The 27,318-nt window shown below is 37.9% G+C and overlaps 1 protein-coding gene and 1 long non-coding RNA gene across 2 annotated transcripts in view; both read right to left on the bottom strand.

Annotated features, from left to right (window-relative positions):
* Positions 1-27,318, bottom strand: part of LOC126020538 (uncharacterized) — a 725,825-nt gene that overhangs the window by 287,163 nt on the left and 411,344 nt on the right. The gene's annotated exons all lie outside the window — the stretch shown is intronic.
* Positions 1-27,318, bottom strand: part of CREB5 (cAMP responsive element binding protein 5) — a 426,942-nt gene that overhangs the window by 281,375 nt on the left and 118,249 nt on the right. Inside the window, exon 4 of the mRNA XM_049781993.1 lies at positions 14,496-14,668. Within this exon, the coding sequence (XP_049637950.1) occupies positions 14,496-14,668 (173 nt within the window). The remainder of the gene's footprint in view (positions 1-14,495; positions 14,669-27,318) is intronic.

Below are 27,318 nucleotides of genomic sequence, written 5' to 3'. Positions count from 1 at the left end.
TCTCTCTCTCTTTTTCTTTCTCTCCTATATTCCTTTTCTCTCTTTCTCACTCCTTTCCCATGCACAAAGATACACACACCACACACAACACCACACATACACATACACACACATAATTACCCAAAGAGATCTGAACAAACATTCTGGTTTATTTTATTTATTTATTTATTTTTGCAGAATGCTTGACTATAGAAATAAACAAATAACAGTAATCCACAGCATGATGGTGATTGAGATAAATCTCGTAGTTGGGACCATACATACGTGCACACATACACCACACACACACCACACACACACACACACACACACACACACACACACATGCACGCACTCCTAGAGGTTTGCATGCATTCAAATACAGAAGTCTCTCATTTTCTCCAAAGTTAAAAGTTTTAAATCTTTTCCCAATTTCAGACGATCAGCTAGAGTCAAGGCCAAATAGTAGATATGAATAAAATGCTATCACTCTCCTTTCTTTCTAGAACAGATGTGAAGAGAGGAAGAATAGAAAAATGTGAAGCTTCTAGATGAATGTTCTACTATCTCCATTACCTTCCAAATCTACACACAAATATTGAAGAAGGCCAAAGTTTTTCTTTGCCACACCCCAACAAAGAACCAATTTTCTAGAAAATATTGACCCTCCTCTCAGGAGAGGGGCTCAACACCTGGGCATTCATGACCTACTTACTCTCAGTTTGGGTTGTCACCATGCACCAGGGACATTAGCTCTTAAGTATCTCACCCACATGCCAACTATGTCATGGGATCATAGAAGTAAAATCTCCTCTCAAAAACCTAATCCAGCAAACAAAGGCCCTTTTCTACATACTGCAAATTGTTTCAATTTCCTAAAATATTGACCTTTTAAATCATTCTTTTGTTTTTGTTTTTGTTTTTTGTTTTGGTTCACACCCGGCAATGCTCAGGGGTTACACCTGGTCTACACTCAGAAATCGCTCCTGGCAGGCTCGGGGGACCATATAGAATGCCAGGAATCGAGCCACTGTCCTTCTGCATTTCTGCATGCAAGGCAAACACCCTACCTCCATGCTATCTCTCTGACCTCTACAACATTCTTTATAAATCTTATTTTGCTTGTCTATCACTATGATTACTCTTTCAAGGTGATTCCAAGGTGCCAATGTCATATATTGTCATGGCAGAGGGAGAAGATCAGAGGCAACAGGACATTATGCAAACCATGGTATATTAAAAACATAACATATACCTGAGATGACTCTTCAAGCTTTTTAAAAAGTATATATCTGTGAAATTATAGTTTATGTTGTACTAAAGCAAATCATTAGGGAGTATATACACATAAATACATAGAGATCAAATTTGATTAGGGTAAAGCCAAATATTAATATACACTAGTATCCTTTAATAAACATACAACCTAGCTTAGATTATTTTGGAGCTCATCTTCCCAAGTTTTAGATTCGTCATGATTTGGAATTCACTTCTATAGTCTTTGTTTTGTGGTGCCTCGAGAGGGAGATTCTAGGTCTCTTGCATGCAAAGCATGTGCTTTACTGCTAAGCCACATACCCAGAAAATATTTGTTTTTTTAGGTAAAATATGTCTTATTTTATTGTATTTTTAATTTTCATGATACCCAGAATCAAAGTAAGGTTTTTATTTTTATTTTATTTTATTTTATTTTTATTTTATTGTATTTTTAATTTTCATGATACCCAGAATCAAAGTAAGGTACTATTCCTGCAAACCATGTTCTCTATTACAGAGCCACACCCCTAGCCTCTAATATCTTAAGAGTTGGCTTTAGGGATTTTGTGTTCCATTTTTTTTTTTGAGTTGACAATTTACCAATTGGCTCATTTTATTCAATGCAAATAATATTGAAATGCAGTAACGTCTATTTCTCTTTAATCTAGTACTTCCATTCTTATCTCTTCAGGCAGCCAATTACAAACACTGGGGAAAATAAGAAAAAATACCATGTTAGGTCATGATCCCTGAGTGTCTGCCAGTTGTTTGGCCTTCAGTCCCTTGAGATTCTGAGATGATATCGTACATGTAACAAGTGTTCAATGGCATGGTAACCTGAAGACAAAAATTTTTGTTGCAATGACTCCTATGATTATTTACATAGAAGATGTATATGGATTCTGTGAACTGCAAATAATGTCTTGGAAGTTAGCTATAAAATGCAGTGCATTTACTTGTAAATGACCATACCTGAACCAATATTTGATGGGTAGATAGTTATTTGGAGTGTTATTTTTGGCATTTGAAAGATGTCAAGGGCCATCTACTCTCTGCACATATCCACAACCTCCACAAGGACATTCCAGCATCTCTAACCAACCCTCACGAGAGTCCTATCATTTTACAGCCTTTTCCAGACTAGACATCAGTCAAAGTGTGTGCCACCAAAAGGGAGGGGAGGACTATTTTTTTCAATGTGTCTGGTACTATTAAGAATGTTTGGGGCCGGAGAGATAGCATGGAGGTAAGGCATTTGCCTTTCATGCAGGAGGTCATCGGTTCAAATCCCGGTATCCCATATGGTCCCCTGTGCCTGCCAGGAGCAATTTCTGAGCCTGGAGCCAGGAATAACCCCTGAGCACTGCCGGGTGTGACCCAAAAACCACAAAAAAAAAAAAAAAAAGAATGTTTATTACTCTACAGGAATTTACACCAATATTTACCAATGGCATAAATTACTTAGCAAAAAGATTGCTAGGTTGACAGTTAAATATGAATGTGTCTTTCTTCCATGATTCATATCAGCCAAGCAGTGTTGTGTGAGTGTGTTAACATGATAAAAAAGCAAACATATTCCAAAGTGCTTGAGGAAACTTAGTATTCAGATTAAGTTTTATTCTTTCTTTTGATAAAATTAAAAAGCTGGTTCAGAAAGGTCAAAGTGCAAAAATATGAGATGGTAGAGTCATAGTTTTGGAGCTTCAACAATGACTTAGATTACCTCATTGACATATGATTCTACTTGTATTAAACTCAATCTTCAACTGAGATGCCCTTTACATCCAAAATTTAAGATTAAAGTAGATGTTTTTAAGTTATCACCTAACTACCCACAGAATTTATGTAGTCTTTAAATTAAAAAGGATATTCAAAATGATAAAGCAAATCCTTTTGGTTCGATATTATTAAAAAACATATGAAAAATCTGTAGGATTGTTTATCTTTTGAGTCCCTAAGTTCCCAATTTTATGGATACATACTATACACAATGAATAGCCTGCACTCGGTAGCTCCTTGGAATCATCTTTCTCTCTTGTCAATAGTTCAGACAAGTGTGACCTACCTTATGAGATATGTAGTAACTAGAATTATAAAAACTACAAATAATTAGAGGTGCTCATAAGGACAGTGCTACATTACTCAAATATGCCCAGTCTTTAAATTAGTGACATGTACTCCCAGTTTGCAAAAGACCAGTTGCTTTATTGAGTAAATTTTTTCTAATAATTTTACCTTGCAAAGTACTACACACAAACTGATATTTTCCCAAGTTTATGCTCTTTGGGCCTTCTCCAAGGTATAAGGCAATTCAAAGACTTACTAAACACCACAGTTTCTACTAGTGTCTCCTCATTCAATAGATGAGGAGAGTGAAACTTGGGAAAGTTCTAAGACTTTTGGGTCAGGAAGGTGCAGGAAATTGTAGTATTGATCCTGCCATTATTGATTGGACCTGGAACTGTCTTGTAATCTCTGAATACCCTTCTACTCAATGGCAAATGGACTGTTCATTCTTGTGAACTTGTTGCTATCTGAGAAAATGAGGCTGGAAGAAAAGTCTCTCAGGTTTTCCATGTCAAGATACTTCTGTTTGATTATACTGTTCTCCTCCTTAGTGTATCATTCACTGGGTTGATGAATATATCCTGCTTCTCAGATAATGTAGAGTGTTTAGCAACCTCAATTCTTGAAGAAAAGCAAATCAAAAGAGAAGATAGATACAAAAAAGAAGAATACCTGAGCCAGAGAGACAGCACAGCAGGTAAGGTAAGGTGTGCCTTGCACACCACTGAGCCATATCTCTGAAACCCCATATGGTTCCTCAAGCCTGTTAGTAGTGATTCCTGAGCACTGCCAGGTAAGGCTCAAAAAAAAAGAAGAAGAAGAAGAAGAAGAAGAAGAAGAAGAAGAAGAAGAAGAAGAGAAGAAGAAGAAGAAGAAGAAGAAGAAGAAGAAGAAGAGAAGAAGAAGAAGAAGAAGAAGAAGAAGAAGAAGAAGAAGAAGAAGAAGAAGAAGAAGAAGAAGAAGAAATGTCAAAATAAAAGTAATTTAATTTAATCACAATTTTCTGACAAACTAATTTTTGTTAGGAGCTATACATTTTTTTCTCATGTTGATGAGGTAAACATAATGCAGAAAACTAAGTGTTGTGCTATGTAAACCATGTAAATTGACCCTTCACTATACACACTTTGTGACTCCATAGACTTTTTTATTTTGTAATGAGGGCGTTATCTACCAGAATTTGCTGTGAAGAAAGGGGAGTGGTATACTTACTCCTGGTGATACTCAGCCAAGTAGGCAAGCATCCAGGAGTCACCAGTGACAATTTAGCAGTGACTGGACCTCCAGAGCCACATCTAGCTTATATAGGAAGACCTTATGTTACCAGGAACCAAATCTTGGCTGGGAACATGCCTATCACATGTCCTAGCCACTCTTTTATATCTCCAATCTCATGGAAGATATCTTCCTGACTTCACTCTGACCTGACATGGTTGGGGTCTAAACAACTCCTTGCTTTATAGGTATGTTTTCAATAAATTTTAGAGATACTTTAAACACAGATGGGATGATTCTGGGCTACCTAGATTCAGATCTCATCTTTGTCTATTATTTTAAAATTTATTAAGGAAATATCTATATTTTGACATTTAGATGGACACATTTAGATGGAGGGTTTCTCTTGACAAGATCGATAAATATGATTGTTTTTTGGTCACAAAGTCATTTTTCCATAGTAAGAATCATACCAAGTGAGGAAATTGTACTTCATCTGGGCAGAAGATTGTGGTAATTTTCTTGCAATTCAAGTAGTCAATGTGGAGCCAACCACTTTAAAAAGTGGTTGGAGAAAGGCATTCACCTTTTCATGGTAACTTGTTTTCTCATCAATGAAGGAAATCTGGCTAGAAAATCTTCCAGATAAGTCTGTGGTCTGCCTAAGTCAGTTCTTGAGCTCCCTTTTTCTGGCCATCCAGTGTGTCTAATACTGCCCTTCACTGATCCCCGAATAGATGAATATTAGATAAAAGTAGATAAAAGGTGCCCTTCATACCATAGCCAGAAATTCTGAGCACCAGCCAACTTTTTGGGGAACTGAATTCTTCCAAGTAGTGAGACACACATGCTCACATCTTCCATAGCACAAAGACCAGGATGAACAGAGTATGAGCAAAGCATATGTTTTGAGGTCCCTCAGACCTCTACTCACAATTCACTCATCTCCATGACTGACTGTGGATTTTATTCTTTCAGTAATAAAATGAGAATTAGAAATACCTCCCTCACTAAGAGTACTGAAAAATTATAGGAAACAATAGGCATAACTAGGTCATGTTTTTATGTGAGATGGTAGGTAACTTAGCTTCCTTCCCTTTGTCAGGATTGAAGAATCAAGTACTTTATAAACAAAAGTTTGAGTCACTGAGAAGTCTTGAATTTTCTCTCCTAAATAAAGTAACTCATAGACTGAATGCATTTGCCTTCCCAAATTTCATACAATGAAGATATAACACCTCCATGTGATGGTGTTAGGAAGTAGGAAGTTTGTTTGATAAGTAGATCTAGTTGAAATCATGTGGCTTGTCCCCTTATGAGATAGAGTTCTGGATTTTACACACTCCTCCAACTATTTCTAAAGACTTAAAAGGAACATGTATGGGGCCGGAGAGATAGCATGGATGGAAGGCATGCATGCAGAAGGACGGTGGTTCGAATCCCGGTATCCCATATGGTCCCCTGAGCCTGCCAGGAGCGATTTCTGAGATTAGAGTCAGGAGTAACCCCTGAGCGCTGCCGGGTGTGACCCAAAAAAAACAAAAAAAAGGGGGGGAGCACATGTATATCTCCTTTAAATATTTCTTTAGATGTATTCCCTTAACAGGTATAACACTTATTGGATATTCTCTTATATAGGGACAATTTCCCTCATTGCTTTTGTTGTTGTTGTGATCTGTCAATAGGAATTCTGGGAGAATAATCATTTTTAGAGTTCATGTTAGGACCAAGTTACAAGGATTGTTGTACTTTTTCCCTTGGCCCCCATATGCACCAGTAATACCTTGTGGCATTGTCTTTTCTTGCATAGACACATTAAAATGGGAAAATATTACTATGCAAACAAGTTCGTATCTAATAGAGATAGGAACACACAAATTTTGTAATTCAGTGGGGCTTTACACCCTGAACATTGTCATAGTGACTTGGCATAGGCCTCAGAAGAACAGGCATTGTTCATTCACCCCTGAACCATGGATACTCTCTATGGAAACAATCACAACTGTCTACAACATCACTGCCCTTGCATCAACTTACTCCAAGGAGGGTTTATTTTTAACACCCAGACGAATTAGCAACAGCAACAACCTGCTTTCAGGGCAGGACTCTTCATTGCCCTCTAATGGTGAGATGAAACCAGAGGATGTTCCACATCATCCTGACTTCGATGTAGGATATTCACAGAAACCAGGATCTCTAACTACAGAAACCTGACTCCAACAACAGCGATTGTGCGGAAGAAACTTTTACTGGGACCACAGAGAATGACTCAAGGGTTGAACAACTTAGTATGCCTGGAGCCCAAAGTTGGTCTTTTGCCAGAATACTTCAGGGGTAAGGTCTCCCTGTATCTAGGCCAAGGCTTTTCCTTTTATTTCCTCTATATTTTGCTGAGCCTATGCAAACAACAACACAACGATTGCCACTCATACACCTTTTCTTTTACTGTATTTCTTTATCTCTTATCTTTTAAAAAAAAGAACTTACTAAACCTTCTGCTATTGCTTTAATGAGTTTATTAGTGATACAATAATTTTTACAAATATTTTGCTACTTTTTCTTCTTTTCTTACTCTTTCATTTTTTTAGTTTTTCTTTCTATTTTCTATTTTTTAATTATTTTTAATATATGTGCTGCCAAAGTGAGCACTCTATTTTCTATTTTTTAATTAACTGCTTTTTGTCATCTTGAAATAAATGTATTATGATCAGTTATGTCAACTATGTGATGCATTTGTTTTAAATAAAGATAAAACAAAGGAACAGGGATGCAAATCTGTGGTAGTAGAGAAGATTTAAATATATAAGGCCTCGGGAATGATGAAAGAGGAAGGAAGGAAGAAGGAAGGAAGGAAGGTAGGAAAGAAGGAAGGGAGGGAGGGAGGGGGGAGGGAGGAAGGAAGAGAGGAAGGAAGCAAGGAAGGAATCAAGGAAGGAAAAAGGAGGGAAGGAATGGAGGAAGAGAGGAAAGAAGAAAGCAAGGAAGGAAGGAAGGAAGAAGGAAGGAAGGAAGGAAGGAAGGAAGGAAGGAAGGAAGGAAGGAAGGAAGGAAGGAAGGAAGGAAGGAAGGGAGGGAGGGAGGGAGGGAGGGAGGGAGGAAGGAAGGAAGGAAGGAAGGAAGGAAGGAGGAAGAAAGGAAGAAAGGAAGGGAGGAAGGAAGGAAGGAAGGGAGGGAGGGAGGGAGGAAGAAAGGAAGAAAGAGAGGGAGGAAGAAAGGGAGGGAGGAAGAAAGGGAGGGAGAGGGTGGGAGGGGAGGGAGGGAGGAAGGAAGGAAGCAAGGAAGGAAGAAAGGAAGGAAAAGGAGGGAAGGAATGGAGAAAAGAAAGCAAGGAAGGAAGGAAGAAGAAAGGAAGGAAGGCAGGGAAGAAGGAAGGAAGGAATGAAGGAAGGAAGGAAGGAAGGAAGGAAGGAAGGAAGGAAGGAAGGAAGGAAGGAAGGAAGGAAGGAAGCAAGGAAGGAAGACCAGAGAGTTTTTCCTTCCATTCTCTCTTTTTTTTTTTTTATTGAGACCATTGTGTATTACAAGTCTTTTTTTTTTTTTTTTGTAGTTTTTGGGTCACACCTGGCAGTGCTCAGGGGTTACTCCTGGCTCCATGCTCAGAAATTGCTCCTGGCAGGCACAGGGGACCATATGGGACGCCGGGATTCGAACCGATGACCTTCTGCATGAAAGGCAAACGCCTTACCTCCATGCTATCTCTCCGGCCCCGTATTACAAGTCTTTGACAGTTATTTCAGGCATATAATGACCATGAATTAGGGCCATTTCCACCACCAGTGTTGACCTTCCTTCAGCATAATTCCCCTCATGCATCCCATACCTTCACCTTTAGCCCTGGGGACTATTAGTGTTAACAGGTTCATTTTGTGTTTAGCTTGTTATAATCTGGATCTCTTAATTCTATTGTCATTGACTTTGGGTTGGGTATTTAGATCTGACCTTTCTTTTTTTTCCTACTCAATGCACCTGAGACCACTTGGCCTGAGCCCCGTCCACTTTTTTTTTTCTTTTCTCAACTTATAGGAAGACATAGAAATATGAGGCAGAACAAAATGTTTCAAGTTCTAAGGTTCTACCTCTACTCTCTAGTTTGGTCAGGTGAACATCCAATAGGATAGTCATTGGCTTACAAAGCAAGATAAGGGCCCTCTTGAGAACCAAATATAATAATGGCATCTTGGAATTCCCAGTCCACAGAAGCCTGAGAAACAATTTTCTGCAATTTCAGCTACCAAGTCACACTTGTATTAGTGCAGCCAGAACCAATCAGGACACCAGGATACTTGTTGTATTGCAAGTAAGGCACTGCATATGCTGTGCTTTCCTGAGGGAAAAAGAAGCCAGAGATATAAGAACCAGGTATTTTGGAGCCATGTGTTCTGGGGTTTCAACTCTGCCCCCTTCATCATACCACAACACCAAGTGGTTTTGTTACATTTTTTTTGAATGTTAATAAAAACCTATATTTCCTCAAATATCAGTACTTAATGTTTCATTCCAGACATAAAATGTTGGAAGTGGAAGGTTGTTGGCCCCCACTCAGAGGTAATTTCTCAAGGCTCTGCATGAGATTTAATGGGAGCCATATGGATAAGTTAGTGAACCCTCCCAGAAAGCATCCCCCCTGAAGGGCCCTCATAAACATTTTCCGGGTTATGAAGGGCCCAGCAACTTTCTAACAATATGGTTATGTTCATAGGCCTAATAGCAAAGTATAAATGTCTCCTAGCCTGAATTACCCAAAGGGAACTTCAAGCTGTCCTGGAGAAAAGGCCTGTGGGCTAGTGGAAGCCGTTGACCTGATCCCAGCAGGAAGAAGGCCAACCTACAAGTTAGTGGCTTTGGCCTATGGTGGAAGCAATAGGCTTAGTCCTATGTCACTCATTTGTAGAGTATAAGAAAATGCTTAATAATGAATTCATGGATTTTACATATAAACTGCATTCTAAAATGTAAGCTAAACTGGCATTTATGTTTTCTTTAAACTATCTTTCTGTGACTTTTCTTTTTTTTTTCCAGAACAACAATGACACAAAATCCTCAAATTATTTTATATTAACTCATACCTAGAGTTGCAGCATCAACTCCTACAACCAAGCCACATAACTCTCCCCAGAAAAAAAATGAGCGAGCATTGCTTTTGATACCAACACATTCTGAAATGTATTATTTCTATTTCTCTATAATATTAATATTAGTATTTCCATGGTTGTGTTGTCTGAGTTATAAAGGATGCAAGGAACTTTCTCTGCATAATACACAATGTTGGACTGCAAAGTAAAAAGGGATAAAAAAAAAACAGAAATAATTAGATAAGGTATAATGTATGATAAATGTTGACATCATTTTATTTTTACATAAAGCAACATTCGCTTCTAACACAATTTACAAAATATCTGGTGAAATATTAGATCAATCTATCAGGCCTCATTTCAGGCAGATGGGTCTGACAATCCATGCAAATAGAGTTTATGGTCAAAAAAATAGGCATAGCTACATATCACCAGAATGAATGTGTATCAGGACTAAAACTGTTGTAAAATCAAGGAAAGTATTCCTACATAAATGGTTTCATGCATGCATAATTTTTGAAAAATTTCAAATATGCTAATACCTTCACTAGAATATCCCATTGTGGGTCAGATGTCCTTTTCAAATGTTATCCTTAATATGAACAATCGAATGTCCTGGTATTAGACATATTGAATTTCCACTGTAAACAAATACAATCAAATTATTTCCACCAACAATCCAAAGAGTTCTTATATTTTCCCATCCCCTAATAATTAAATTTGTACAGCTTTTGTTTTTTACTTTAAATTTTGGACCACACCCTGTGACGCTCAGGGGTTACTCCTGGCTATGCCTTCAGAAATTGCTCCTGGCTTGGCAGACCATATTGGACGCTGGGTTATCAAACCATGGTCCATCCTGGGTCAGTCGCATGCAAGGCAGACACCCTACTGCTGCACCATCACTCTAGCCCCTAAATTTGTAGAGCATTTTGTGTACAGAAAGACACTTGGATGATATTTTGTCAGTAGTCCCCATAGATCTTTATTCTGATGCAACTCCACACTCAGTAGAACATCTTCAATACTCTCATGTGGAACTACCAAACATGAATTTTCTACTAGCATTTCCTCCATCAAGAAAAATAAACTTTTTTAGTCAAGTCAAACGAATTATAATTAAAGCTCAACTAAACTGACTCAGAAAAAGAGACAGAAAGAGCAAATAAGAGAGAAGAGATTATTCTGTAGCCTCTACCTGGTCATCCACCATTTTCCCTGGGCTTTGCTGTCTTGATTCTGAGTTAATAAGCCTGTCACATGATATCTAATAAAAATGACCTGCGTTGAGATATTGCTTGGAATCTGCCACATATTTGGTCCAAAGCTGTATCAATTTCATCTATATTTAACACAAGCTTGTTTTCTGTCTAACTTGTCTCCCCCACAGCCCATGGCCCCTTTTTTTTACATCTGAAAAACTTATCTCCTAAAATGCTACCATCAATCAGCCAGACACTCTTCCTGACAGAGCGTCTGCCAGTTTGACGAAGCACAAGTAGTCACTAGTTTGGAGATGCCTCCCACACTCTCCAGCGCCCTGTGTTTTTCTAGCCTGCCTAACCACACAAGTGCAATTTGGGATATTTATACTTACCCAGTTTCTATTGGGATAACAAAGCTATTTTGACAGAACTCAAGATAGTGGATGATATGAGATGTGATAGAAATGGCTAGGACTGCAAGTCTACCTAAGTTTCAATCTTTTTTTTTTTTTTTTTTTTTTGCTTTTGGGCTAAGTGCTCAAGGATTACTCCTAGCTCTGCACTCAGAAATCACTATTGGCAGGCTCAGGGGATTATGTGGGATGCCGGAGATCAAACCCGGGTCAGCTGCACGCAAGGCAAACACTCTACCAGCTGTGGTATCCTTCTGGCGCCCTAAGTTTCAATCTTTTACAAATTATTTTGCACTGCCATGCACTGAGTCTGCTGTGACTTCATGCCTGCCCGAAAGATATAAACATCAAATGCCTAGCAGCGGGATGCATGCACTCCCCTCATCCAATCTTCAACCATGCCCCCATTTCCTAGTCCCCATGTCAATAAAACAACCATTTTACTCAAGCATCTTAGCTTAAAGAGAGCAGGAAGAAAGGGTAAGGTGTGGAAGAAAGAAAAGTAAAACTAGGGTTAGCAGCAGGAGCATGTCACTGGTAAAGAAAAGAAAAGAGTGGGAGCAGGGGACAGTAATCCCTCCCCCAGCCCACACAGTTCCAATAGTGAGCACACCCATAGGCTGAAGCAAAAGAGCACAGTGCGTAGGCACAGGTGGGCCCCGCCTCCCTGGCTGGATTCAGTTTAAGCGCAGTGCCTGAATGAAGACTTTCATTGCTGTTTGCTGTTTTTGTTGGCCAGTGGCCATGGCAAACATTTGCAGGTGGCTTGGCCAGATTTTGACACTTAAATATTTGAGGTTGTGATAAAAATCAGATTATTACTACAATATGGGTCTATGCAACCTCAAAAAAAAAAAAAAAAACTATCTGCAATTTCAAATGCTCATTTAAACATACACTCTCCAGAGGGAACTCATGTTTTCAAGTAAGTGCTCATTTCCTCTGAGCTGCAAGAAATGAAAGAGCCCACCATCCACAAATGTTACCACCTAGGGTTTCAATCTGAATCCGCTGAGGAGATGGGCTGTATTGTTCCTTGCTGTGCCCATGATCATCTGAGCAAGGGTTCAGATGGGTCACATGGAGAGAATGGAAATGACAGGATATGTGAGTTGAAGTCAACATGGTAAGCACAACAGGGACGGAAGTGAAAAGAAACAGCTCCCCTCAAGATTGGCAATGAGACCGTTTTAGAAGTGACAATTATCTCTAAGAGCATGCAGGGAGAGGCGCACATGCCCCCAGGATTTAGGATAAATGGGAAAACAGAGTCCATCAAGAGTTTCCACAGAGCAGAGAAACACCCTCACCCACTTAGGCATAATGATCCAACCTAGAAATGTGCCCCCACTCAACCATCCTGGACCAATTTAAGTAAATTATTGACATTGTCAACACCCATCTTAGAATTTAGGGCTGACCCCCAATCATAGCATTGTAGGAACAATGGTCCTATGCTACTGAGCCTCAGGGAAGGGAGAGGAGGGGAGGAGGAGAGAAGTTGGGGAGGCAGAGCTTCAGGGGCCAGGAATGTTGTAAAACTGCTAGTAAAGTCTGGCACATTTTTCCCCCTTGAAAGAAAAATAAAATAAATAATAATAATTAGTTAGCTAGCCTCACTGTGAATTGTCTGCCCAAAGCCAAGCCAGTATGCAGGAGTTCCTTGAAATTCAAATGCTGTCTTTAATGAACCCACCCACCCTTTCAGTATATTATAGGTTCCTGCTTTCCCTGGTGTTAATGCTTGCTTACACAGAAAGGAGAAGAAAAGGAATCTTTCATGGAGATACTTGCCTATTAACTATTGGCTTTTTCAATTAATTTTCCGGTTCTGCATGTAAAACTAAAGTGCACCCCCAGGTAAACACAGAAAATAATTTTGTCCACTACTCTCATTTATTAAAGTGGGTGTCTGCATGTCACAATTCCTGGCAAAAAAGGGAGAAATGTGAGTGATGCAGTACTCCTGAGCTACACCTAGTGGTTTCCCCAATCTGGGTCTGGAATTCTGACAAGTATTCTAACAAGGATTAAAAGCACTGACACTGACACATATGGGAATAATGGTAATTTCTGATTGGTTTGAAAGAAATTGCCATATCTAACATTCAACTGAATATTCATACTAAATCCTAATGCTAGCAAGTTCTCTTTCATCTTTTAAACAAAAACTTCAGGAGCCAGAGAGACAGTTCCTGAACCCTGCCAGGGGAGATCTCTGAACATAAAGCCAACACAGGCCAGTCCTAAGCACCAGTATTGGAACAAAAATCAAAATAAGTTAGTCAATCAAATAATTAAACATTAACAGAGATGCTTATAAATATTTATTCTTTTTATTTTGGTTAGAGCAGGGCACAGAAAGAGATGTTCCAGAGTTATGTACCATCTTGTATTGGACCATGTAGTGTTGGGAATTCATGCAGGCTCCCACATGGAAAGCACACACAATATTAGGTCTTTTGAGCTAGGTCACTGACTCTAAAATCCTTTCTTTCTTCCTCACTCTCTCATTAAGAAGGAAAGAAAAGATCCCCATCCTAATTCTTGAGGTAAGGAAGGATTGTCAGAGATCATGTTTCTGAGCTGTTGCTGGGTTATATTAATGGTATTGGTTCTTAGCTGTTACTCTAAAGAAGCAAGGGGCAAAGTCAATACATGACCCCAGAAGTGAGAGCGCTTTCCATTCCATTATGCAAAGCATCGAGACATATGACCTTTTCTTGTAACAAACTGTTTCTTTTACAAGACTTTTATATCAATTTTTTTCGATGCTTTAGTGCTGCTTTTTTAGAAAATGAAAGGAAAAAATACACGAAAGGACTTGGTTCTTTATTTTGTCTACTCTGGGAATAAATTAACCAATTCAGAGAAAGGGGTGGTCTAATGATAAAAATAATGGGAAAAGAGCAAAGGACGAAAGAAAGAAAAAAATGCAAAGAAAATAGAGGGCTGAATAGCTCCTAGGAAGGTAGAAAGCAATTCTGTAGGTACAGTGTGGGCTGATTTAACTTTCCCTCACTATCGTCAAACATGGTCTCCACAACATCCCTGGAGTGATCTACAATCATTACGAAGCTCATAAATCGAGTCAGAAGCACTAGATTCTAGGTTTCTTAGCATGTACCAAATGAAGACACCTTTTGTCTTTCCCCATCAAAAGCATCAGAGTTCTAGGTAGGAAGTATTAGACAAGCCAGAAATACCAATTTCTCTCCCAATTTGACAAGCAAAATGTTTTCTGTGTTCCTGGTTGGACCCAGAGACAGCTGAAGAGATCTCCTTACCCAATCTGGCGGTTGGTGGAGGGCGCCTGGGTGATTACAGAGCTGGATTGGGGTGATGGCATGGCTTGCTGAATCACAACGCTGGTGTCATGGTTGGTCATCCGGGTGCTGCCAAGCTGGTGAGCTCCAGGCCCCACCATGGCCCCACCAACTGTGTTATGCATTGAGATATTCTGCCCAGAAAAGATAGAGAGGAGAGGTCAGGAGAAGTCAATGCTCTATTTTACTCGCAAGCTTTCAAAGGCCAAAACTGGCAATCTGGTCATGTCAACAAAATCAAGATTGATGGCTTGTGTCAGGCCATGAGTCCATTTATCTTGTTACAGCTTGAGAAGCTGAATAATAACTGTTTTTTCACCCTAAAAGTAAAGCACATAAGAAAAACACCTGAAAGTTCACTAATCATTCTGCTGCCATTCTAAAATGAAAATTCCATCAGGGATATGTTTCATATATCTTTTCTGACTTGATGTGATGTATGCTACATTGGAGAATGATCTCTGCAGTAAGTGTATAGGACTGTGATTTAGTGAGGAGCCAGTGAGCGTCTTGCTTTGAATGACAAGTACACTGGTTGGTCTTTTTTTCTTAGTCCATCCTGTAAGAATGAAAAGCCACTTTTCTGGAAAATTACTATTTTTCTAATTCATAACCTCAGTGATCGTGACCTTAATCACTCTACAAGGTGGGAAATCAAGATGGACGATCTGGGAGTGATGATGGGTAAGTGGTTCTGAACAACAGGAGTTGCGATTTTCAGCTGAAGGTGCATAGAATCAACCAACCTCTTAAAATGCTACACATAATGCAATGTGGAATTACAGTTTCTTTTTAGTTGACTTTTCACTGTATTTTCTTTTAGAATACAGAATGTGCACACAACTCTATGTCACAGTGTTCTGGAACAGATTTGGCGATATCTAGTTGATAGGTACAGCTCTCTGCTCCATAAGGCTGAAAATTCTAGGGATCAGTTGGACAATATGCTTGAGGATGGCAGGAAAGAAAGTGTCACTGACAATTTCCCCAAGGAAACATAGGTCTGTGCTTTCAGGTAGCAAAGAAAAAAGCCAATGCTCCCCAAGAGAATGAACACAAATCTTTGAAGTTCTTCTGCAAAGGACAGGATTTCCTGCACTAGGTGTTAAATGACATCGCGATAACATATATGATGTTTGGGGTGGTTGTGTCCATTCACATGGCACCTTTCCCAAGTTGCTGAATTCTAAATCCTGACCACACAGTTTGTCAGGAGTCCAGATGGAAACTGGGCACTTGGCTCAGACTGGGAATCAACCATGTAGTCATGGGATCCCAAAGGCCTGAGCAGGCTGTTCAACACACATAGTTCAAAGGCTCTGCTTGAAGAGTGGAAGGATTTCCTGACATGGGAAAATATTGTGGTTGGTTAAAGTAAGATGAAAGGAATTAATGATTTGTGTTAGGGAGGCAGCACACAGATATATTTGAGTTCTTTTTACTGGAAATAAAAATTTAGAGACCTAAATGAAAAATCTTAATAGAAATAAGGGTAGCTGTCTTCTTTCTTTTTAGAGTAAAACTTAACTAACTTTTCCAGGTTTCAGTGGGGTCTTGATGAAGTAAGCAATTTTAAGTACTTTTCCCCCATTACTTCCCTGAAGATGTTCAAAATTTTCCTCTTTCTCTGAGTCACCTAGTTTGGCAATAATAGATTATAGCACTTTGTGATTCTCTTTTTTGAATTATTTATGTGGTACTATGTGAGCAAGGGTTATTATTAATTTTGTAAAATTAAATTTTTTTTGCATCATGTAATCTCTAAGAGAGTCAGTAAATGCCCTTTAGATGTATAACAAAAATAATAATATCATAAAAACAATTATCTTTAAATCCTTTTTGTTTTTATTTATCAACAATAAACAACAGTAGATAGTTTAATGCCTATATTTTATTGTTAGCCAAAAACAAATTAACTCTAGCAAAAATAATAATGTGGATAATTTTATATTTTCTGTATAAAGACAGAACTAGAAAATTGTTTCATAACCCATTTTTCATAAGCCATTAGAGTAGGCTAAGAGAAGTATTAGTAGTATATACTTGTGATATATATTCTTCATATAATATCTTTCTTCTACTATTCTAAAATTTTATGTTTTTTAAATGGCTCTAGATTTGTGAAGCTGACAATTGAGTAAAGAGTTGCAACTAACAAGATAGTTAAGGCAGGTAACAATTGAATATAGTTTGCTCTTTTTCTATTACACTAATCACATATGTTGAGTGTATAAAATACCGTATTACTGAAAAAGAATAATGAAGCTAAAGTTTTAAGTATTCTAGTATGTGCATCATTATATATTTTGCTATAGCTGCTTTCAATTCTGTGGGTTTCTACTAAGCAATACTCTCTCCTGAATTCTCTCAATTGTCCTAAAAATGCTAAATTCAATTCAAGTATATGATTTTTTTCAACATCTTCCAAGTAGACTAATGTAGACTTTAGTCACCACTCAATTGTACTGTGCTGCCTTCACTAATGTATTTTTTTTCAGGACCTTATGAATGCTGAAATTTTTATTTTATTTTATTTTTTATTGTAAGAATTTATTCAAGAGACAAAATTGATTAACATAATGAGGTAAACTAACATAACATAACATAGTGACCTAACATAACATATAATATAATTGATATAATAATAATACATGCAGTCAAAGAAAAAAGCACAAAACAATCATTTTTTCCACATGTTTATTTATCGATTGATCGATTTTTTTGACGTCTTTATTTTGGTGTGGAAATTACAGTTGATGTCTCCAATATTATTTTATTTTATTTTGTCTTGTCTTTCTCTTTCTTTTTGCACTCGAGCATGATTTGATTTCAGAACCGAGACTATTGTGTGGTGCCTGTCTTTATTGCTGTAGTGCTCACCGGTTATTTAATTCGATATTTTTTTCGGTATTGTTGTGGTATTTCAATTACCTTTTTCACATCCTTTCTCAAACTGAGGTTGGAAGCCACTAGAGGGACTCAGCCCATTTTCAGCATATTTGACTTTTGACTTCTTTTTTTTTTCCTCTTATTTTGTACCCCATTCTATTGCTTTTCTTGCCTTCAAACAAAACCACATACCTCAATTTCTCTAGCTCTGCCTCTTAAATAGAGGGGGAAACAAGGGAGGGTTCCAGGACCAAACAGATATGTGATCACTAATAGTAAGCCAGACAAAGAGGGGTCCACCTACTCTAGCAGCCCGGGGGGTGATGGTGGGGTATATGGGTTGTAGAAAGGGAACTGGAAAGTGGGGAGGACATCGTTGGTGATGGGTATTCCCCTGACTCAATGTTAATATGTACCTAAAATACTACTGTGAAAGATATGTAAGCCATTATGGAAAAAAATGTGTTTTTAATCAGAAACTTTCTTTGACTTGTACAATTAAATTTTTAAGAAATTGTCTTATATTTACAAGCAAGAGTTCAAAATGTATGAAAAACTCCTAAAATTCTCTTCTAAAAATAATATATATTACATGGTAATTAAGGTAACCTGATTACAATTGTGCTACTATCCATGGGTTTGATATACATAGCTACTAGATCTCAGTATCATCGAAGTGCACAATCCCATATCACTGTCCTTAAATATTCTTAAAATCTCTTTCCTTTTACCTGAATATGAAATCCCCAAGTACTGTAAGTTAAACCTAAGAGTTCTTCCCCTCTTTCTATCTTTCCATTTCTCCATCAACCTACAAAACCTATAAAAACCTATCATATCCTTTCTTATACTGGACGGTGGTCTCACTGATTTCCTGTTACTTTTAGCTTCGCTTCCTTGTTTTCTTCCCACTACTGTCACAGTGATCTCTTTGTTTGTTTGTTTGTTTGTTTGTTTGTTTGTTTGGGGGTCACACCCAGTGATGCTCAGGAGTTACTCCTGGCTATGCACTCAGAAATTGCTCCTGGCTAGGGGACCATAAGGGACACCGGGGATCAAACCAGGTTCATCCTGAATCAGCCGCGTGCAAGGCAAACTCCCTACTGCTGTGCTATTGCACCAACCCCACAGTGATCTTTATGTAAAGAAAAACTGGGGGCCAGAGAGAATACAGCAGGAAGTATGCCTACCTTGCACACAGCCAGGTAGGATTTAATTCTCAGATCCACTTATCACCTCTTCCAAGCATCATGAGGAATCATCACTAAGTGCAGAGCCAGTAGTAAGCCCTGAGCACTATAGCTCTAAAATAAAACCAAAACAAAATAAAACTATGTACTTCACACATAATTCTGCCTACATTGCTAATCCCCTACACCCTGACCATGGATGGTTCTCCATGATTAAAAAAACAGAAGCATGCAGCACTCATCATGAGACTTGCAAGATCATCCTTTCTTCCAACTCATCTCATACCATTTCAGTCCTGTGTTTTATCCCACCTTGCTAGAACTTTCCAGTCCTCATGCCAACCATGTTCCATTTCAGCACAGCACATTGAAATTATTTCCTGCTACCAGGATTTTTTATCTTTGACTTCCTCAATTCAGATTAAACATCATGTGAGGAAGCCATCCTGTATCTCATCAAAAAATGTGTGTAATTTCCCTCTCAAAAATATGTGTAATATAAAGCTGACTCTATTATCCATTGTTTCTCCATGCTCCTCCAAACCAGTGTCTGATATAAAGCAGGGGCTCAATCAATAATGAGTCAATGAAAGAAAAGCATAAAAAAGCATTTATAGAATATTCAATATGATGAAATCTTATCCTTCACCCCTAAGTAATTTTTGAAAACACTATCTGCTTAAATCTTTAAATGGTGATATGAAAGTTTAATAAAAATAGTAAGATTTTAAATGTGAACGATTCAATTATGGCTGAAGATTAGGATTAAGGACCAAATATGATATAAAGGCTAGGATTAAAAAAACATTCAGGGGCCGGGCGGTGGCGCTGGAGGTAAGGTGCCTGCCTTACCTGCGCTAGCCTAGGAGACGGACCGCGGTTCGATCCCCCGGCGTCCCATATGGTCCCCCAAGCCAGGAGCGACTTCTGAGCACATAGCCAGGAGTAACCCCTGAGCGTTACCGGGTGTGGCCCAAAAACCAAAAAAAAAAAAAAAAAAAAAAAAAAAAAAAAAAAACATTCAATACATTCTTTGAGTAAGATGCCAAGTTAGTATCATCGAAACTGAGATCTCTGACTCAAATGAGGAGAGCCATGCATTAGCTGCACCATGAAAATCAAGAACATTTGACTTCTGCTGCAGCACAAAGAAACTAGATTTCTTTAAACACATGATAAATAAAAGGGAAAGCACTTTTCCCCAAAATGTTTATGAATCTCCGCTGAGAACCATCTAAATACACTTCACTCTCTCCTATCATTTGCCCCTTTCTTCTCTGGATGATGTCCAGCAAGGGTCAAACACTAGATCAGAAATTTAGTTAAAGTGCTCACGCACATATAGCTCTGCATGGATCACCACTTGTCTTTCGGCTTTAGTTTGCTTTAGTTTCTAGTTGTAGTGTTCACAAACACAGACTTAGTTGTGGTCTGCTGCAGATTGCTTTGTGGTACTGGAACTCAAGAAAGCAATGTCAGTGGACTTGGCAATGTGGGCAGTGCCAAGGACTGAGTTCATAGCCTGGCACTTGAAGTCTACAGGATATTGCCCACTGAGCCACACATTTTGGACCCTCACCCACATTTTTTAAGAGAATGCCTCCATAATTTCCTCCAGAGGTAGAATAGGCTGCTGAAAGTTACATTCCAGTTCTTAAAAATCTCCTTTGTCCCCCATACATGAGTTTTTCAAATTCTTCAGCCTCCTTTGTATAAATCTAGGGTATAATTTCAAAAAATTTTGAAAAAATAAACAATTAGGCAAGCATTATCATTTCATATTAAGATATTATTTTTTATTTAAATAACTTTATTACATACATGATTGTGCTTGGGTTTCAGTCATGTAAAGAACACCACCCATCACCAGTGCAACATTCCCATCACCAATGTCCCAAATCTCCCTCCTCCCCACCCAACCCCCACCTGTACTCTAGACAGGCTTTCTATTTCCCTCGTACATTCTCATTATTAGTATAGTTCAAAACGTAGTTATTTCTCTAACTAAACTCATCCCTGTTTGTGGTGAGCTTCATGAAGTGAGCTGTTACTTCCAGCTCTTTTCCTTTCGTGTCTGAAAGTTGTTATTGCAAGAATGCCTTTCATTTTTCTTAAAACCCATAGATGAGTGAGACCATTCTGCGTCTTTTTCTCTCTCTCTGACTTATTTCACTCAGCATAATAGATTCCATGTACATCCATGTACAGGAAAATTTCATGACTTCATCTCTCCTGACAGCTGCATAATATTTCATTGTGTATATGTACCACAGTTTCTTTAGCCATTCATCTGTTGAAGGGTATCTTGGCTGTTTCCAGAGTCTTGCTATGGTAAATAGTGCTGCAATGAATATGGGTGTAAGGAATGGATTTTTGTATTGTATTTTTGTGTTCCTAGGGTATATTCTTAGGAGTGGTATAGCTGGGTCGTATGGGAGCTCGATTTTCAGTTTTTGGAGGAATCTCCATATTGCTTTCCATAAAGGTTGAACTAGATGGCATTCCCACCAGCAGTGGATGAGTTCCTTTCTCTCCACATCCCCACCAACACTGCTTGTTCTCATTCTTTGTAATGTTATTTTTTTTATTAAAATTACATAGTACCTCAAACATTAAATTCCTTTCTGAACTCACATTTTCCCAATTATGGGTTCAAAACCTGTCTTCATTGATAAAAGAATTTTAACTCTAAATACATTATATATCCACTTTAAAAAAAAACATAAAAACTAACTGTATCTTCCAGAGTTGGTTTTTTGTTTGTTTGTTTTGTTTTTTGCTAGGATGTTGGGGAGATTTGTACTTGATAAAATGTCATCATATTAGTAGATGGAAGTAAATGTACAGGGAATGATGGAGGTGTTCCTGCAGGCTCAGCCTTTGGCATTTCTATGTTCAACATTTTATCAACAGCTTGGATGAAGATGTAAAAGTCATGCTTGTCAAATCTATGTTTGACACACTGTTAGAAAAAAAAAAGCTAATTTTCTGGATAGGAGAATTAGGTTTTCCTTGCGCCAACTGAATGATCTGGCCTCCAAAAATGCTAACATAAATCTAGGTTGTTGTAGAAGTGCAGTATCCAGATCAAGGGAAGTAATTATTTCACTGTCAAGCATGTTGGACTGACCACATTTGGCCACCACATTTTAAGGGGGAAATTGACAAATGGGAGAGAATGAAAGCAATGAAGGCATCCAAAACATATCACAAGAACAACAGTAGAAAAATCAGGGAATATTTAGTCTGAAGAAGAGAAGATTTAGAGGGTCATGTTAATCGCCTTCAAATATTTCCAGGATTAGATATAGTCTATGTTGCTCCAATGGGAATAACTTCAAAGTTTGGGATCCTGATGATAAATGCCAGTAACATCTAAAATTTGAGTACCTAGTTTGTAACAATTGCTGTGGTAGATGCATTGAAAACCACAGATTAGAAAAAGGACTACACCAATGCAGGCATTATTATTCTCATTTCAAGATGATAAAAAGAATCAAACCTCTTTCTGTTATATATCCCATTTGCTTTTAAAATTTTCATGTTTTCTCAACTTATACTTTAAAGACACAAATTAGAACTTGTGTCATAATGGAGATGTCACTAGATGACTATTATGATCTTCTATAACTAATATTGTCACATTTATGATATTATATTATGGATCATACTTTGGCTCAAATGCTTCAAAATAATTAGCAATGTGTAATACTGTTGAAAATATACTGGCAAAGGAGTTAGGAGGTCTTTTTTAACTGATATTTTCTACCCCTCCTTATGGCCATATTACCTAGATCAATCATTTTACCTCTCTGAGCTTCATAACCTCACAGCTAAAAGAAGAGGGCCAGAGCACATAGAACACTTGATCTTTTCCATCCCTGATACACTCTGATGTGTCATATATTTCATGTTACATTGTATGAGACATTAAGTATCCAAATTTCTTTTAGACTCTGATTCATGAGCAAACATTGATTTTTCTCCAAACTATAAACTTTTGCAAAACTGAGTCTCCCAAAAATTATTGCTTCCTGCCACATCCATAGGATTATGATTCAAGAAACAGATCTGACAAACAATATTCTAACAAAAATTTCTCAAGGATCAAAGATAAAACGAACAAACTATCTTTCCGAAATATTTTCTCTCTTGGTTCAAATTGCTCTGTATGCCCTTTTACTTTTTCCTCCTTTCCAGTCTTATGATACTTTGCTCTCCCTCCTTCATCCATTGTTCTAAGACATGTAGGGTGTGAATGAAATGAGAACTAGGTGCATAATAAGCCTACATTGCATACTCAGGAAGCTTGAGGTAGAGTAGTAATTGTCTTCCTGCATGCATGGGCTTGGGATACAATATGCAGAAAAACAACCCAATGTATATCCACCCCTGTCCTTACAAATAACTATAATTTCAAGGTGTGGTAATGAATGATGAAGAGAAGTGAACTACAAATGAAAGTGAAGGTGGAAGCCTACAAGCATAGTGATGTTGATTCCCATAAGGTCTCAATGTGTTATCTTTAAATCTATATTCCATCCAACTGCCAAGGTGTGAAGACTTTATAGGGTTCTCTATAAAGAACCAGGGTCATCTTGACATGAAATTACAAGTTGGGTTGTGCAATCTTGTAGTTCTCTGCATCTGAATGATGCCTGGGCAGTTAAGAAGACTTTGAGAACTTCTCAGATGTAAGCATTCATGAACTGCATTCAAATTCAGATCTCAGAGCTCCTCACAGAATAGCAAATATGGTGATCTACTGGAATATATAGAGAGGTACAAGAGGTACAGGAAGTACTCATAAGGGTCTAAATTCTTCTTACTAATAGCTTACTTGGGAGCTGGGCTAACATTTGGATCATATTTTTTTTTTGAATCTTATAAGAACATAAGCTACTCCATAAGAGGAGACAGTAAGGTACTAGTAGGAACACAACAACATCTATGAGTATTCAGTTGTTTGTTTCGCTACAACATTCTCTTTAGCAGAGTCACACAGTATAAGAAGGGTCAGAAGATAATAAATCATCTCAGCAACCATTGCCAAAAGGAGTAGAAGGGAGGGCACAGGGCAATGTGAAAACTCCAGATATTTAACCAGCTTTTTCAGAGTTTATTTATGATTACAGACTCCTAAAATAAATGATGGGCCAGAAGAAAATCTTGAGTAATGGAACCAGCCAGTGATGGGTTCAATTTCACATTGACACTATAATATCTGATGATATTAAATTTTCTCATTTACACAACTTTAAAAAGTGCTCAGGACTCCTGAATTTGTAATCAGGGGTCACACCAGGCAGTGCTCATAGGACCATATAGTGAGCTGGGATCAAACTGAGTTTAGCAAAGCAAGTAAGTGCCTTACCCCTATGCTACCTTTCCAGCCTATATATTTTTTCTTTTCAAAATATTTTCCTCTCTTTATTCAATTTTCGTGTATTTAGTTAGTGTTCTGGGAATCAACCTTAGAACACTAAATTGCATGTTTTTAGTTGCTATAGTGTCAGGAAGTCACACACTCAGATGCCACATGTTGAAACATATAAAACCATGTAAAGTCATACTAGGGACTAAAATCAGAGCCTCTTGTCTGGAAAAGAGATACTCTACTACCAAGAATCATTCCCAGACTCTGATTCTTTCTTTTATAGTGAAGTTCAGAGACAAAAGGTTCACTTTGGGCAGTTACTCCCATAGAATAATAGTAAAATAAATACTATACATACAGTTCTACTAAATGTCAGAAAAATTTATTTGATACCTATAATTAACCTAAAAATGGGAAAGATAATTATACCCACTTCATAGGTGGGGAAATGGAGGTCTAGTAGTTAAGTAATTTGCTTCAAGTCACAAAATCTGTAAGTAGAGACACTAAAATCCTTTGAAGTTTGGCTTCAGAGTGCAGACTCTTATCACTGTCATACTGCACCTATAGTTTTGATATTAAATTTTTTTTGTTTTTTCTTTGGTAAGTCCACATATAGTGATATTCAAGGGTTACTCCTGGCAGTGCTCAAAGGACAAGGTTGGCTACAGGCACCTTATTTACTGAACTATCACTCTGGACCCTACAAAAAATTTTACAATGGAATGTAAGCATATAAAATGTATGTTTTTCACTGTTACATCTCTTATCATTAGGAAAATACAAATCAAAACAATGAGATCTCAACTAGTTTTACTGAGACTAGGACACATCACAAAAGACAAAATAAATCACTATTGGGAGAGATGTAGGGGAAAAGGAACCCTCATCCACAGTTCATAGGAATGTTAATTGATCCAACCTTTTTGGCAAACAACATGTACATTTATCAAAAAAAAATAAGAATTGAGCTTCCATATTACCTAGCAATTGCTGCTTGGCATCTATCCCCAAATTTTATTCAGTAAAGACATCAGCATTCCTATATTTATTGCAGCACTATTAACAATAGTCAATATATGAAAACAACCTCATGTGCCCAAGAACAGAAACTGGATAAGGAACCACAGTATTATACAGAACAGAATACTACTCTTCTATAAAAAAAAAAGCCAAATTAATGTCAAATGTTTTTATGTGGATGAATCTGAAAGATATGATGGGTGAAAATAAGCCAGAAGAATGAGAATAGAGAAAGACTAACCTCATCTATGAAAAATAAAGAATTATAACAAGGAAATAACAAATGACTAAAGACAACAGAGCCTGGGAACTGTTCTATGAAACTAAACTTAGCATAGTGGGGAAGAAAAAAAGGCATACAAGGGATGGACACTCTGATGGAAGTCACTATGTTGGACCATTGCATGCATGAAACCCTACTAACAGTACTACAAATCAGACCAGCTAAAATAAAATAAAAATTTAAAAGTCATCAAATAATCAAAATCACAATAAAGAAAAAAAGTCACAGGCCCGGAGAGATAGCACAGCAGCATTTGCCTTGCAAGCAGCCGATCCAGGACCAAAGGTGGTTGGTTGGAATCCCGGTGTCCCATATGGTCCCCTGTGCCTGCCAGGAGCTATTTCTGAGCAGACAGCCAGGAGTAACCCCTGAGCACTGCTGGGTGTGGCCCAAAAAGCCAAAGAAAAGAAAAGAAATAAAAAGAAAAGAAAAGAAAAGAAAAGAAAAGAAAAGAAAAGAAAAGAAAAGAAAAGAAAAGAAAAGAAAAGAAAAGAAAAGAAAAGAAAAAAGTCACATGTTGTGTATTTAAACATTTTAATGGGATTATTATGTTACTGACCCTACCCTGATCGGTGATTGTGCCCTACTCTAGGGTGTGACCTGGCATTCTGCCCCCACCCTAGGGTGGTACCTGATTTTGCTCCCACCATTGGGTGGTACCTGATTCTGGGGCATAAAAACAAGGGTCTGTGGGAGGCAAGGGTTTTTTTTGTCCTGGACCTATTCTTAGGCCCTTTGGCTTCGGCCTCTTCACGGAATACAGAGCTGATTTCTTCCCACCTACTGAACAGGGTAACAGACATGTGGTCCGAGCTGGAGGAGAAAGGCCTCATCCTCCATCCCTCCATCAGTCAACCTCTTCAGGGGCTGACTTGCAACAGTCACAAATGATAAAGAATGAAATATGCTTAGTAGTCTTTTAAAGAGACATGAAAAAGAAATTACTAGTTAATACTAGTATTTGATTCTAAAAATTACAGTATATTTTTCATGCCACCTATCATCTCCACCATCTTCACACTTTGAAAAAAATTTGAGAATACAGCAGCAATTTATTTCAAAGGGATTAATTTGTCTTCAGGTCAGTTTGCCTCAATAGGCATTTCAAAACTAATTGCTTTATCTTTGTTATGAGTTCTGATAGCTCAGCCTCATTTCTGAGAAAGAGCATTTCTCTGAAGTTCCAAGCAACTTCCCTTGCAATGGCTCAAAAGGCAGCTAATACCTGGGTGGAACTTGTGGTGGTCTTACTGCATTCATCTGTTTCCTGGAAGTAGATAGTCCAGGAGAGAAGCTCTGTAAGTGAATCTGAAGTACTGTACACAATCCAAGGTAGCCAAGATCTGTAGGACTGGCCTATGCTATTCTCCAATTTTAGACCACTGTCATCCTTTTTAATACTGGGTTTGAGGCTACATAGCCCTAAGCAATTCCTGTAAGTATTTTTATTGCTATTCATTTAATACTCTAGTAAACTACTCAAGACAATAAATGTCTTCTTAGGTGCCATCCTCGACTGTGAGAAACTGGTTTTAGCTGTCTCTCAAAGATGCTCTTCCTTCCAGTTCAGATCCTCTGTGTCTTCAACTGTTGATGTCTATGTGCTGTCTCCCACTTTCTAGTCTTTGTTGGTTCTACTAAATGTAATCATTAGGGTTAAGAGAAGAGGAATGAAGAGAAATCTTCATAAAGATTACAAGACACACTGCTGAAATGAATTTCTATGGCTGATGTAACCACAGATAACCTTGATGTGAGAAACCAACTTAACACCACTAAAATGATATACTTACTTACATAGGCGAGAGTACTCATTTCTCAAAATACCCTCTTCCAGAAAGCTGTGCATTTTATCATGGTGCCAATCTACTTAAAGACATTTGTTGGTAATTCATGGTCATATGTTTTCCAGTGGACTTGAAATTTTTATCAGTTGGGGCCTGATCAATCTTTTTCACCTCTTCCATTGGTAGCATTAACTCCCTAACTTCTCTCCTATCACTTCTATACACAGACTTCAAT

Source organism: Suncus etruscus, chromosome 10 (genome assembly GCF_024139225.1).
Source record: "Suncus etruscus isolate mSunEtr1 chromosome 10, mSunEtr1.pri.cur, whole genome shotgun sequence".
Classification (NCBI taxonomy): Eukaryota; Metazoa; Chordata; class Mammalia; order Eulipotyphla; family Soricidae; genus Suncus; species Suncus etruscus.
This window is presented reverse-complemented; position numbering and strand designations above follow the sequence as displayed.